The sequence below is a fragment of the Scyliorhinus canicula genome, chromosome 11, assembly GCF_902713615.1.
Source record: "Scyliorhinus canicula chromosome 11, sScyCan1.1, whole genome shotgun sequence".
Taxonomy (NCBI): domain Eukaryota; kingdom Metazoa; phylum Chordata; class Chondrichthyes; order Carcharhiniformes; family Scyliorhinidae; genus Scyliorhinus; species Scyliorhinus canicula.
Genome location: NC_052156.1, coordinates 104,508,047 through 104,521,823, shown reverse-complemented (window position 1 = coordinate 104,521,823; position 13,777 = coordinate 104,508,047). Strand labels below are relative to the sequence as shown.

At 49.5% G+C, this 13,777-nt stretch overlaps 1 protein-coding gene across 3 annotated transcripts in view; it reads left to right on the top strand.

Moving 5' to 3' along the window:
- The window catches only part of plxnc1 (plexin C1), a 215,072-nt gene that overhangs the window by 32,896 nt on the left and 168,399 nt on the right, over positions 1–13,777 (top strand). For all 3 annotated transcript variants that reach the window (XM_038810956.1, XM_038810957.1, XM_038810955.1), the window contains exon 3: positions 5,871–6,011. In XM_038810956.1, coding sequence (XP_038666884.1) covers positions 5,871–6,011 — 141 coding nt within the window. The remainder of the gene's footprint in view (positions 1–5,870; positions 6,012–13,777) is intronic.

Here is a 13,777-nt window from a genome sequence, read left to right as displayed (position 1 = left end):
GAAACCGCAGGGGTTCGCGGACGTAACGTCCGAGGTGCTGAAGGTGAAGGTTGCCCCGAGTCCAGAAGTGCCGATATTTGGTGTGTCGGAAGATCTGGAAGCCCAGGGGGCAAGAGCGGCTGACGCTTTGGCCTTTGTGTCCCTGGTAGCCCGGAGATGGATTTTGCTGGAGTGGAGGGACTCTGAGCCACCGAACTCGGGGCTGTGGGTGAGCGACCTGATGGAATTCCTAAGGTTGCAGAAAAATAAGTTTGCCTCAAGAGGGTCAGTTGAAGGGTTTGCCCGGAGATGGAAGCCATTCATCTACTTTTTAAAGGAAAATTTAAGTTTCGAGGCGGGGGGGGGGGGGGGAATAACAGGGAATAGCGGGGAGGTTGGAACATTTAGTTAATTATTTAAAATGGAGATTTCTGTTTGTTCTTACTCTTGTGTTGGTTTGTGTTTAATGTATATACAAATGCCTTAATAAAAAATATTTTAAAGAAACAAGAAAAGAAAGCAATATTCAACTTCTAAACTTCAACCGTAGGGGGGCACGATGGATGGTGCAGTGTTTAGCACTGCTGCCTACGACGCTGAGACCTGGGTTCAATCCTGGCCCCAGGTCACTGTCTGTGTGGAGTTTGCACATTAAGTGGATTGGCCAGGCTAATGTGCCCCTTAATTGGAAAAATAATTGAGTACTCTAAATGTATTGTTAAAAACTTCAACCGTAACAATACACGCACTTTCTTTACTTTAACCTTAACTAGTTCCCATTAAACAACACTGTAACAGAACAGGCAGCTCTCATGCCACTGTCACAGGCAATACTTGCATTTACGAAACAATTCTTCTGGTAGGGACATTAGTTCTGAACACTCTTTCCAAAGCTTGCCTCGGTGGCAACTTCCATGACCGTCTTGGTCGATTTCCAAAGCCTACTCCTGTACCTGTTGAAACAGCATTCTTTCTCTCTCTCTCTCTCTCTTTCACTCTCAGCTCCGCCAACTCCTGTTTATACAAAAGAACAGAGCCATACTATTGATAAGCAACTAACCTCCCATTGACGGGCAAAGAGGCCAAAAGGCTCTGAAATGGGCTAATAGCTGGTCAGACAGGAGTGTCTCAAAGAACAAAGGGCAGCATTCTGCGACTAAGTGCCGGCGGCTACAAGAGAATCCGCGGCTGGTTCATGACAGGGAAATCGACGCAAACCCTTCACCGATTCTGGTACTGGTGAGGGGCTAGCACGACGCCGCGTGAACCACCCGCGGATGGCATGGAGAATGGCCGGGTTCCAGGTCACGCATGCGCAGGACTGATGGCCTTCACCAAACGTGCCAAATAACATGGCGACAGCCATGCTGGAACCCTAACCTGTCCACCCCGACCCCACAGGCCACCCCCCACAGTTCCCCCAACGTTAGCATAAGCCCCCTGGCCAGCAGTACGGATCATGGACAATGTGACGGTGCTGGACCCAATCCGCAGGCGACACACTGGGTTCCCGACCGCTGGGACCAGTCGTGGCCCCTGCCATCGGGAACTCTGCCCATTGGGGCGGAGCATCACCGGTGGGCCGGCTGATGATCCGGCAGCCTTGCGACTGCACACGGCGCGTGTCCTGAAGGTGCCGGTTTGGAGGGGGCAAACCGGCGTCGAACTGGCACCTGCCCGATTTCGGCGTCAGAATCCATTCTCCGCCCAATCACCGATCCAGATTTCGCTGTCGGGCTACGGAGATTCCAGCCAATGAATCTAGGGCATCCTCTATATTCCCACTAACCAGTTTACGTCTGACTGGGACAATGCAGGTGTGGACGTAAACCTCTTCCGTGCTAGCAGGTTTTCTTTCCCCTTAGTTTATTCTCTAAATTGCCTGCTACATTGGGGTCTCATTTCTGTACTCAATTTCCTAATATCTCACTCGTGTGACATTGTCATCGCTGCATTAATGTGCTCATATTTCTTCACCTCCACCGTGTATTTGGCCCACGCGTAACCTCCACACGCCTCTGCCTCTTCTTCACCCTTGCATTTCTTGGCTACCATTCCCGTCTTGAGGGCTATCTTTGCTCCACCTCGCCACTTTCCCACAATATTCGGCACGCTTTTCTTCCTGTCACTCTGGGCCTCAGTACTTTGCTCCTGGCCAGCATCTGCACTCCTCTTGCCTCCATTGTCTATATCCCCACTGCTTGCTGTGACTCCCCCTTCGCTGCTCAGCTCCTCCTCTTTCATCTTCTTGAAAAGTGCCATGAAGCAGCCATCGTTGACGAAGATGTTCACCCCTTCACTTTCCGTTCCGCCGCTGCCCGCCTCACTCATTCGGAACTTCCAGAAACTTTCCAGCTCCTCTGCCTGAGCCCTCTCGTGTGCTAAGGTGTGAAGGAGATGTTTTAAGCCAAAGTAGCTCAGCACTCCATTCTTTGAAGAGGCATCACCTGTGATGATGGGCCGAAAGGTCTTTTGCTGTGCTGCAAAATCTTTCAGTTGCTCATTGTCAATGAGTGGAAGCTGTTTGGCCAGTGTGAATGACATTTGTTGTGAACCCTTGACTTGGCCTTCGTTGATGTTATGCCAGATACGATGCAGCTGTGCCCCCTTCGCTGTTGCCTTTATGAAAGTCTGCATTCCTATCTTATACTCCGTCGATGTTCCAACTTTGATGTGAAGCGAGTTTATGTCCAGTCCTTTAACAGCACTGAAGGAAAGGATTGGCTTTCAGTTACTTTCTGGGCAATGAGGTCTCTGATCTTTGTAACTGACCTGGATCCTTTCTACCGTAGCGGCACCAACAAGTGATGGTGTATTCCAAGAAATGACTCTATTGCGTAGCATAGCCGTCCTCCAACACTGCCTCATACCCTTCCCGGACAGAACCGATCTTACTTTCATTTTTACTGGACTCCATTGCCCGGGGACCTCAAAGCGGTTTTGCTGCACCTCCACATAGCCCCTGGGTTCCTTTCCATTTTGCAACAGGAATCTGATTCCTGTCTGCAAGCCCCTGAACAAAAACAGAAACCGTCATATGGGCCAGATTTTACTCTTCTCCCTGGCGGGTTCTGAGGTGGCGGGGGGGGGGGGGGGGCAGGCAATGTAATATTGCATGAATGTGATTCCCTCCGGGGTCCTGCCTGGCCCGATCTAGGTGCAATACCACGGTAGGGTGGACAAGGCCTCAGACAGAAAGCCCGCTGATGTGTCTGTTAAGGCTTTTTTTAAATTAGCAACTTAACAGACATTTCAGGGCCTTTTCCTACCCAGCCTCAATTTTTGGGCTGGCTGGCGCTGGTTGAATCAGGGTGCCAAATAGTGAAAGTGAACAATCTTGATCTCGGGTGGGAAAGCCTCTTCAGATTTGTCCTCAAGGACCTCGGAGCTCTAGGTGCTGAGCGCTCGCAATCCTGAAAATTCAAGCCATGGTTCCCCATTGCAACGAGAGCTGAGGACAACAGCCACAAGCCACACCACTCCCAACTTCTGAGTCTGTGCAAACCATCCCTAATGTGCCACATTAACAAGCCGCCACCCCGCCAGTTCTGGAGTCTACGTGCATCCCCTTCCAGTAAACCAGGGTTTTTCAAAGTGTAGATCGTGACCCCTGGGTGGGTCGCGGGCGGGTGTCAGAAGGGTCGCAGAATCTGTATTCTCTTAACAATTCTGTAATTCATAGGGAGAAGCTGCTCCCCTGTAAAAACAAGAATTTAACAAGGCTCACACAAAGCTCAGAATTAACACCACTGGCCTGCCTGGCTGCGCTATCTATACTGTGCATCAGGACAGGAAATGTTTCTAATTTGCTCCAATTTTCATAGATAATCATAGATTCATAGATAATCATAGAATTTACAGTGCAGAAGGAGGCCATTCGGCCCATCAAGTCTACTCTGGCCCTTGGAAAGAGCACCCTACCTAAGCCCACACCTCCACCCTATCCCAGTAACCCCACCTAACCTTTTAGGACACTAAGGGCAATTTAGCATGGCCAATCTACCTAACCTGTACATCTTTGGATTGTGGGAGGAAAACCGGAGGACCCGGAGGAAACCCACGCAGACACGGGGAGAAAGTGCAAACTCCGCATAGACAGTGACCCAAGCCAACAATTGAACATGGGATCCTGGAGCTGTGAAGCAACTGTGCTAGCCACTGGCTACGGGGCCCCCAACTTTGTGTGGATAAGAGAATCTGGAACCTTCCCGTATGAGGTAAAAGGACCTTTACTTGGTCCCTGTCCCATCCATGGCGATCTTGTGATCGGCGCGGCCGAAAAATCCAGCCTCCCCTCTCACTTTTATAAAAAAACCATTGGAAAGATTTGCTTTGTCTGAATTGTATAAAGAACAACTCACACAAGCCTCAACTAAAACTTCACTATAGTTTTTGACAGAAAAGGGACTTGATCCTGCGTGGTTCCAATCTCCAAATACCGACAATGGCATGATTTAATGGCCATGTTGCGCTTAAGCTTGAGCACGTCGAGGCCATTAAATCAAGAACCGCGTAGGTGTCGATCGGTTTGCGATCTAACCAGCCCTCTCCCGTTGACGAATTATACAGAATAGATGATATCTTGGACTTGTGGAACTTGCCCCAGTGATGCTGTTGGCAGGCTTCAGATGGCCAGATGCCGGAAGAGGTAGCAGCAGCAGCATTGATAGAGATTTGAGGTGGCAGTCCATGTGCGTGGCCCTGCCCCAAAACCCAGAGGACCCAACCGGCCATCAAACCAGGGAGGGACCCATAGGGGGAGGCCAGCGTGGCCCAAGATGCACAGGCGTCGCTGGGGTTTTGTACAGATGGCAGATGGCTCCGCTTCCACAAGGAGATGGTGCCGCACCTGTGCCATGTCCTTGCTGACTTGGCACCTCGTGGAGGAGGTGCTTTTGTTGGCCAATACGTTCGCCACAGCCCTGAACATCTCTGCCTCAGGATCATTTCAGGGCTTGAGCATGTGCAGCATCTCACAAGCTACAGCCCAAACGTCCATCCGTCAAGTCACGATTGCCCTGTTTGCCCGGCAGAAAACTATATAAACTTTGACGAAGCCTAACAAGGTGTCCAGACAACAAGCATTCTCCACAATCGCCTGGATGCCCCAGGTCCAGGGGGTAATAGATGGCACGAATGTCGCCTTGCGCACACCAGGCCGTCTGGGAATGCCCCACAACAATAGGAAGGGGGTCCACTCCCTGAACAGATTCACCTGAGGAAGGAGCAATGCTCCGAAAGTTAGTGTTTGAAACAAACATGTTGGACTTTAACCTGGTGTTGTAAGACCTCTTACTGTGCTCACCCCAGTCCAACGCTGGCATCTCCACATCATACATCCATCATGTAACACGCACATACTCATCCTAACCCATACAAACACACTCACTTCCCTCCAAGATTTTAAACCCCCCCCCCCCCCCCCCCGACTTTCCCGAGGCCTGAATTCCAACCATCCCCGCTACTTTCCTGAGGCCCCGCCATCTGCAGGCCACACACAGCCTCTCCTCTCCACTGCTGCCACTATTCCGCTTCTGGTTCCACGCACAGTGGTTAGCACTGCTGCCTCATGGCACCGAGGTCCCAGGTTCGATCCCGGCTCTGGGTCACTATACATGTGTAGTTTGCACATTCTCCCCGTGTTTGCATGGGTTTCGCCCTCACAACCCAAAGATGCTTAGGGTAGGTGGATTGGCCACATTAAATTGCCCCTTAATTGGACAAAATGAATTGGGTACTCAAATTTTTTTTTTAAATGACCCTGACTTTCACTTTGTGAACTTTCTTTGACATTTCAAATGTGTTTGACCAAAATGAAGTCTGAATACTCTTAACATTAATTTTAGCCTTATTGTCTTTTTGCAATATATTTTTATCACCAACCAATCAAGACGGTGGCAATCAATCAAGACTTAGCTCCAATCCGCAACACAACAGTGTTTGAACACTCTGGACTGCTGTCTGTGTCGGCCAGGATTGTACACGACTGGATTGTTCTATTTCTTGGGACAGAAGATGGACAATTAATTAAGGTCAGAATCAATAAACTATGGATAAATTAAATTTATGTTCAAAATGAAGTATAACCAACTAGAAACCATCGTTTTCTACTTTCTGTTAAAGGAACCATGCACATAAAAATCTGTTAATTCAATTGATCCACAGTTCTGAGAGGGGGATCATTTTTTTTTCAGATGTCAATGAATAATTTCACTTGGAAATAATTTGGTGAGCTCATGATATGGATGATGTGGAGATGTCTGAGATGTGGAGATGATGTGATTCACCTGAGGAAGGAGCAGTGCTCCGAAAGCTAGTGTTTGAAACAAACCTGTTGGACTTTAACCTGGTGTTGTAAGACTTCTTACTATGATATAGATGGTAAGAGAGTCAGAGCAACAGGGATGATACATGACTTGGATTTGATGCGTTGTGTTTGAAAATATTTGTGGTTCCCCCACCAGTGAGTCCGCAAACAATTTGAAAGGCCGGAGACATCTTCAGCCCACCATTCCTCACAGGAATGGCTCGTGTGGAGCAGATCTCAGGCAATCGCAGGCATATATGGTGAAATTTAATGTTGGTAATGAGGTCTCACCAGCCACCTGGAGAACCAACGAGAGCCCCAAGCTGCCTCCATTCGGGAAGGCCCATTGCAAATAGGTGGTCATCAGGAACTGAAATGGCCTTTTTGGAAACCTCATCCCACTAGAGCTGCTGGCCAATCAGATGCCATTGGCTCAGCATTGTACTCTGTGCCTCTGAGAGCAATCTTAATTGAATTGCTGATTTCTCCCCAGAGGCAATTGTGGGACCATACGTCACAGGAGCAGGATTAGGCCACTCGGCCCATCGAGTCTGCTCCACCATTTAATCATGGCTGATGATTTACTCATCCCCATTCTCCTGCCTTCTCCCTATAACCCTTGATCCCCTTATTAATGAAGAACCTATCCATCTCTGTCTTAAAGTCACTCAGTGATTTGGCCTCCACAGCCTGCTGCGGCAAAGTGTTCCATAGATTCACCACCCTCTGGCTGAAGAAATTCATCCTCAACCCAGTTTAAAAGGAATGTTCCTTAGGTTGTCTGAGGTTGTGCCCTCTGGTTCTAGTTTTTCCTACTAGTGGAAATATCCTCTCCACGTCCACTTTATCCAGGCCTCGTAGTATCTTATAAGTTTCATGAAGATCCCGCCTCATCCTTCTAAACTCCAACGAGTACGGACCCAGAGACCTCTACCGTTCCTCATGTGACAGGCTGTTCATTTCTGGAATCATTCTTGTCAACCTTCTCTGGACCCTTTCCAAGGCCAGCACATTCTTCCTTGGAAGGGAGCCCAAAACCGCTCACAATACTCCAAATGGTGTCTGATTAGAGCCTCAGAAGTACATCCCTGCTCTTGTATTCTAGCCCTCTCAATATGAATGCTAACATTGCATTTCCTAAGCATTTCCCCATTTAGAAAATAGTCTATGCCTCCATTCCTCCTTCCAAAGTGCATAACCTCACACTTTTCAAAATTGTATTCCATCTGCCACTTCTTTGCCCACTCTCCTAGCCTGTCCAAGACCTTCTGCAGCCCTCTTGCTTCCTCAATACGCCTATCCCTCTGCATACCTTTGTATCATCTGCAAATTTAGCAACAGTGCCTTCAGTTCCTTCCTCCAGATCATTAATGTATATTGTGAAAAATTGTGGTCCCAGCACCGACCCCTGAGTTACACCACTAGTCACTGGCTGCAATCCTGAAAAATACCCCTTTATCCCCACTCTCTGCCTTCTGCCAGTCAACCAATCCTCTATCCATGCCAGGAGCGTACCCTTACCACCATGGACTCTCAACAATCAGTCTCCTATGCGGCACATTGTCAAAGGCCTTCTGGAAATCTAAATAAATCATGTCCGCTGCTTCTCCTTTGGCTCACTTCCTTGTTACCTCCTCAAAGAACTCTTAACAAATTTGTCAGACATGACCTCTCTTTGACGAAGCCGAGCTGACTCAGTACTATTTTACCATGCACTTCCAATTACTCCACAATCTTATCTTTAATAATGGACTCTAAAATCTTACCAATGACCGAAGTCAGATTAATCGGCCTATAATTCCCCATCTTCTGCCTCCCTCCCTTCTTAAACAGGGGTGTTACATTAGCCACTTTCCAGTTCCCTTCCTGCCTCCAGTGATTCCTGAAAGATCATCGCTAATGCCTCCACAATTTCCTCAGCTATCTCTTTTAGAACCCTGGGCTGTAGTCCAGACAGTCCAGGTCATTTATCCACCTTCAGGCCTTTCAGTTTTCCCAGAACCTTCTCCTTAGCGATGGCCACTACACTCACCTCTGCCCCAGCTCTCTTGAAGTTCTGGTATCCCCATGTTGTCTTCCTCCATGAAGATTAATGCAAAGTAACTATTCAGTTCCTCTACCATTTCTTTGTTTCCTATTACTACTTCTCCAGCCTCATTTTCCGGTGGTCCAGTGTCTATTCTTGCCTCTCTCTTACCTATTATATATTGAAAAAAATTCTTCCTATCTTCTTTATATTACAAGATTGCTTACACTCCTATTTCATCTTCTCCCCCGTTATTGCTTTTTTAGTTGTCCTCTGCTTGCTTTTAAAGGCTTCCCAATCCTCTGGCATCCCACTAATCCTTGCCATTTTGTACGCTTTTTCTTTTGCTTTTATGCTGTCCTTGACTTCCCTCATCAGCCATGGATGCCTCGGCCTACCCTTTGCATGTTTCCTCCTCCTTGGAATGAATTTCTGTTTTGCCTCCCGAATAACCCCCAAAACTCCTCCCATTACTGTGCCACTATCTATCGTCCCTGCTAGGCTGCCCTTCCAATCAACTCTGGCCAGCTCCTCCCTCATGTCTTTGTAATTACCTTTATTTAATTGTAATACCGTTACATCCAATTCCAGTTTCTCCCTCTCAAACTACAGGGTAAATTCTATCATATTGTGGTCACTGTACCCAAAGGGTTCCTTCACCTTAAGTTCCCTAATCAAGTCTGACACATCACCAAATCCAGAATTACCTGATATCTAGTAGGCTCTGTCACAAGCTGCTCCAAAAAAACCTCTTAGACATTCCAGAAATTTATTTTCTTGTGATCAACCTACAAATTGAAGTTCCCCATGATTATTGTAAATTTGACTTTTTTATATACCTTTTCTTTTTTTTTTAAATATAATTTTTATTGGAATTTTTTACAGAAAATATAAAACATAACGACAAACAATGAAATGCAACAAAATAACCCACAATAACTGTAACACCCCCAGACCGTATCGACGCATGTATCACATACCCCCACCCCCCCAACCCCAATGAACAACAAAAGAACTTAAAAATAAATTAAAATTAAATAAACAAACATAGTCATTGTCCGCCCCCCCCTTTCCCCTCCCCCTTCCCCTCCCCCTTCCCACCTCCCCCCCGGGTTGCTGCTGCTACTGTCCCTGTACCCTATCGTTGAACCAGAAAGTCGAGAAAAGGTTGCCACCGCCTAAAGAACCCTTGTACCGACCCCCTTGGGGCGAATTTGACCTTTTCTAGCTTAATGAAACACGCCATGTCATTGATCCAGGTCTCCACGCTTGGGGGCCTCGCATCCTTCCATTGTAGCAAGATCCTTCGCCGGGCTACTAGGGACGCAAAGGCCAGCACACCGGCCTCTTTCGCCTCCTGCACTCCCGGCTCCACCCCAACCCCAAAAATCGCGAGTCCCCATCCTGGCTTGACCCTGGATCCCACTACCCTCGACACCGTCCTCGCCACCCCCTTCCAGAACTCCTCCAATGCCTGGCATGCCCAGAACATATGGGCATGGTTCGCTGGACTCCCCGAGCACCTGGCACACCTGTCTTCACCCCCAAAGAACCTACTCATCCTCGTCCCAGTCATGTGGGCCCGGTGCAGCACCTTGAATTGGATGAGGCTAAGCCGCGCACACGAGGAGGAAGAATTAACCCTCTCCAGAGCATCAGCCCATGTCCCGTCTTCGATCTGTTCCCCCAGTTCCCCCTCCCACTTAGCTTTCAGCTCCTCTACTGATGCCTCCTCCGCCTCCTGCACAGCCTTGTAGATATCAGATATCTTCCCCTCTCCGACCCAGACCCCCGAAAGCACCCTGTCGCTCACCCCCCTCGCGGGAAGCGAAGGGAATCCCTCCACCTGCCGCCTAGCAAATGCCTTTACCTGCAGATACCTGAACAAGTTCCCCGGGGGAAGCCCAAATTTCTCCTCCAACTCCCCCAGGCTCGCAAACCTCCCATCAATAAACAGGTCCCTCAGCTGTCTGATGCCCGCTCTGTGCCAACCCTGAAATCCCCCATTAATGTTCCCCGGGACGAACCTATGGTTCTCCCTTAACGGAGCCTCCATCGAGCCTCCCACTTCTCCCCTATGTCGCCTCCATTGCCCCCAAATCTTGAGGGTAGCCGCCACCACCGGACTCGTGGTATACCTCGTAGGAGGGAGTGGCCACGGCGCCGTTACCAGGGCCCCCAGGCTTGTATCTACACAGGACGCCCTCTCCATCCGTTTCCATGCTGCCCCCTCCCCCTCCATTACCCACTTGCGCACCATCGACACATTGGCCACTCAATAATACCCCGAGAGATTGGGTAACACCAGCCCCCCCCCCCCCCCCCCCCCCCATCTCTACCCCGCTCCAAGAAGACCCTCTTCACCCTTGGGGTCCCATGCGCCCAAACAAAGCTCATGATGCTGCTAGTCACCCTTCTAAAAAAGGCCCTAGGGATAAAGATGGGCAAACACTGAAAAAGGAACAAGAACCTCGGGAGAACCGTCATTTTGACGGACTGCACTCTACCCGCCAACGATAGCGGCGCCATGTCCCACCTTTTAAATTCCTCCTCCATCTGCTCCACCAGCCTGGTAAAATTAAGCTTATGGAGAGTCCCCCAACTCCTGGCCACCTGCACCCCTAGGTATCTGAAACTCTTCACTGCCCTCTTAAATGGGAGTCTCCCAATTCCCTCCTCCTGATCACCCGGGTGTACTACAAATACCTCACTCTTGCCTAAATTTAACTTATAGCCCGAGAAGCCCCCAAATTCCGCTAACAGCTCCATCACCCCCGGCATTCCCCCTTCTGGATCTGCCACATACAACAGCAGGTCATCCGCATACAGCGATACACGATGTTCCTCCCCACCCCGCACCAGACCCCTCCATCTCCCTGACTCCCTCAACGCCATAGCCAAAGGTTCAATCGCCAGTGCAAAGAGCAAGGGGGACAGGGGGCACCCCTGCCTGGTCCCACGGTAGAGCCTAAAGTACTCCGATCTCCTTCCATTGGTAACTACACTTGCCATCGGAGCCGCGTAGAGCAGCCTCACCCATTTGATGAATCCCTCCCCAAATCCGAACCGCTCCAGCACCTCCCACAGGTACCCCCACTCAACTCTATCAAACGCTTTCTCGACATCCAGCGCCACCACTATCTCCGCCTCCCCCTCCACTACCGGCATCATAATAACATTTAGCAGTCTCCGCACATTCGTGTTGAGCTGCCGTCCCTTGACAAATCCTGTCTGTTCCTCGTGTATCACCCCTGGCACACAGTCCTCTATCCTAATGGCCAGGATCTTCGCCAGCAACTTAGCGTCAACATTGAGGAGCGAGATAGGCCTGTATGATCCAAACTGCAAGGGGTCCTTATCCCGCTTCAGGATCAGAGAGATCAGTGCCCGCGACATCGTCGGGGGCAAAGCCCTCCCCCTCCCATGCCTCATTGAAGGCTCGCACCAACAGGGGGCCCACTTTATATACCTTTTCTATCTCCTGATGTATTTTCTGTCCCCATCCTAACTACTGCTAGGGGTCCTGTACATAACTCCTATCAGGGTCTTTTTAACTTTGCGATTCCTCAACTCTACCCACTGAGATTCTATGCCTTCTGATTCTATGTTGCATCTTGCCATCAATTTAACTTAATTCCTTACTAACAATGCAACCCCGCCCCCTTTGCCCGATAGGACACATATCCAGACTGCAGTTGTTGGGGGGGGGGGGGGGGGAATGGTTCAGAAGTAAGGATGGGGTGGCATTCAACAGCTCCTCCTTTTCTTTCCAATGCCCGGTCCGTGATCAGGCACTGTGCCTTTAAATGGGGGATGCTCCCAGGTTTTCAGCATGGTGATGCCGCCAACTGCCACTCTTCAAATACCAGCAGTGGCAGTTTGGGGCCCATCAGTCGGCAATAATAACGCACTTTAGTTCCCAAGAGCCTTACCACTCCAAACTTATTCTGGAAAATGGGGGAAGATGCCAATCCTGCACCCTCCTATCTGATTAAATGCCCTGCCACCAATTCACCGTCGGGTTAAAATCCGGCTATGACCTGTTATGTTCTGATAATTTAACAGATGGAAAATTAAGAGTTGTGGGTTGAGAGCCCACAGACGGGATTCTCGTTCCACGACACCAATTTTGTAATCAGCGACAGGGCGGAGAATCGCTTTTAATGATGGAATCGGGGGTGGCGCCTGTTTTTGGATGCTCCATAACGACGTCATCGAGGTAGCGCCTGAGGACATCACCTGAAGGCCTTCCCCCGATGCTTCACCCCCGATGGGCCGGGTTTGCGACCGCGTGGGTGATGTGTGGTCTCAGCGGCCGGGAACCCGGCGTGGCGGCTGTGGACTATGTCCAGCGCCACCACAGTCAGGCAGAGCCATGTTGCTGGCCAAGGGGGCTTCGGCAAGGGCCGGGGGGACAGGTGGGTGGTGGTGACAGGGTGTCCAGGTGGGTGGTGGTGACAGGGTGTCCAGGTGGGCGCTATCTGGCAGGTCGGATCTGCGCACGGCTGGCGCCATGTTGTTCGGCGTGACCGCTGCAGGTCGTTGCCGTGCGCATGCGCGGCCACGGACCCAGCAATTCTCCGGCCGTTTTTGTCATGGAGGCCGGGCGTTTTACGTGGCGCGTGTAGACTCTCTACACCCCTCACCAGTCAGAGGATTGGTGCTGGGGCACCGCCGTTTTTTTGACGTAAAACGTCAAGGACCCTCCCGACATAGCCTGGAAATCGGAGAATCCAGCCCCAGATCTCAGGATCACCCAGACAGCAACAGTGTTCATCTCTGAGACAGTAGATTGTGTATTCAAGCCCCACGAGAGACACATAATCCAGCCTGACATGCTCCTGCTGCGAGGGAGTGCTGACTGTTGGGGTGCTGTATTTCATATAAAACATTAAAGCAAAGGTCAGTCTGTCCTCAGGTGGACATAAAATATCCCAGGATGCTATTTCCAAGAAGAACAATGAAGTTTCCTCAGTGTCCTGGCAAATATTGATCCTTCAAACAATATCAATAAAACAGATTAAGTGAACATTGCTCTTAGTGGGAGTTTACTGCACACAAGTTGTACATTTGTCACAGTCATTCTAGTTCAGAAACTACAATTCCTTGCCAATTAAATGAAAAGCACTATGTGGATACACAGTGTTTTCTTTTCCTCTCTTTTCCTCCCCTTCTCGCTCACTCTGTCTTGATCCTCTCTCTAAAATATGACCAAATCATTTAGTAAAAGAACATCAAATCGAACACTGCATGTGATTGGTTGAACAGATGTCATGTGTGAGAAACCCATTTGCAATTGATTGTCAGTAATCTCTAACTAGGTGGAGTGAGCACAGTAAGAAGTCTTACAACACCAGGTTAAAGTCCAACAGGTTTGTTTCAAACACGAGCTTTCGGAGCACTTCTCCTTCCTCAGGTTGCAGCTCAAAGTGGAGTAACAGAGCAGCAGATAGTTCATTTACAAC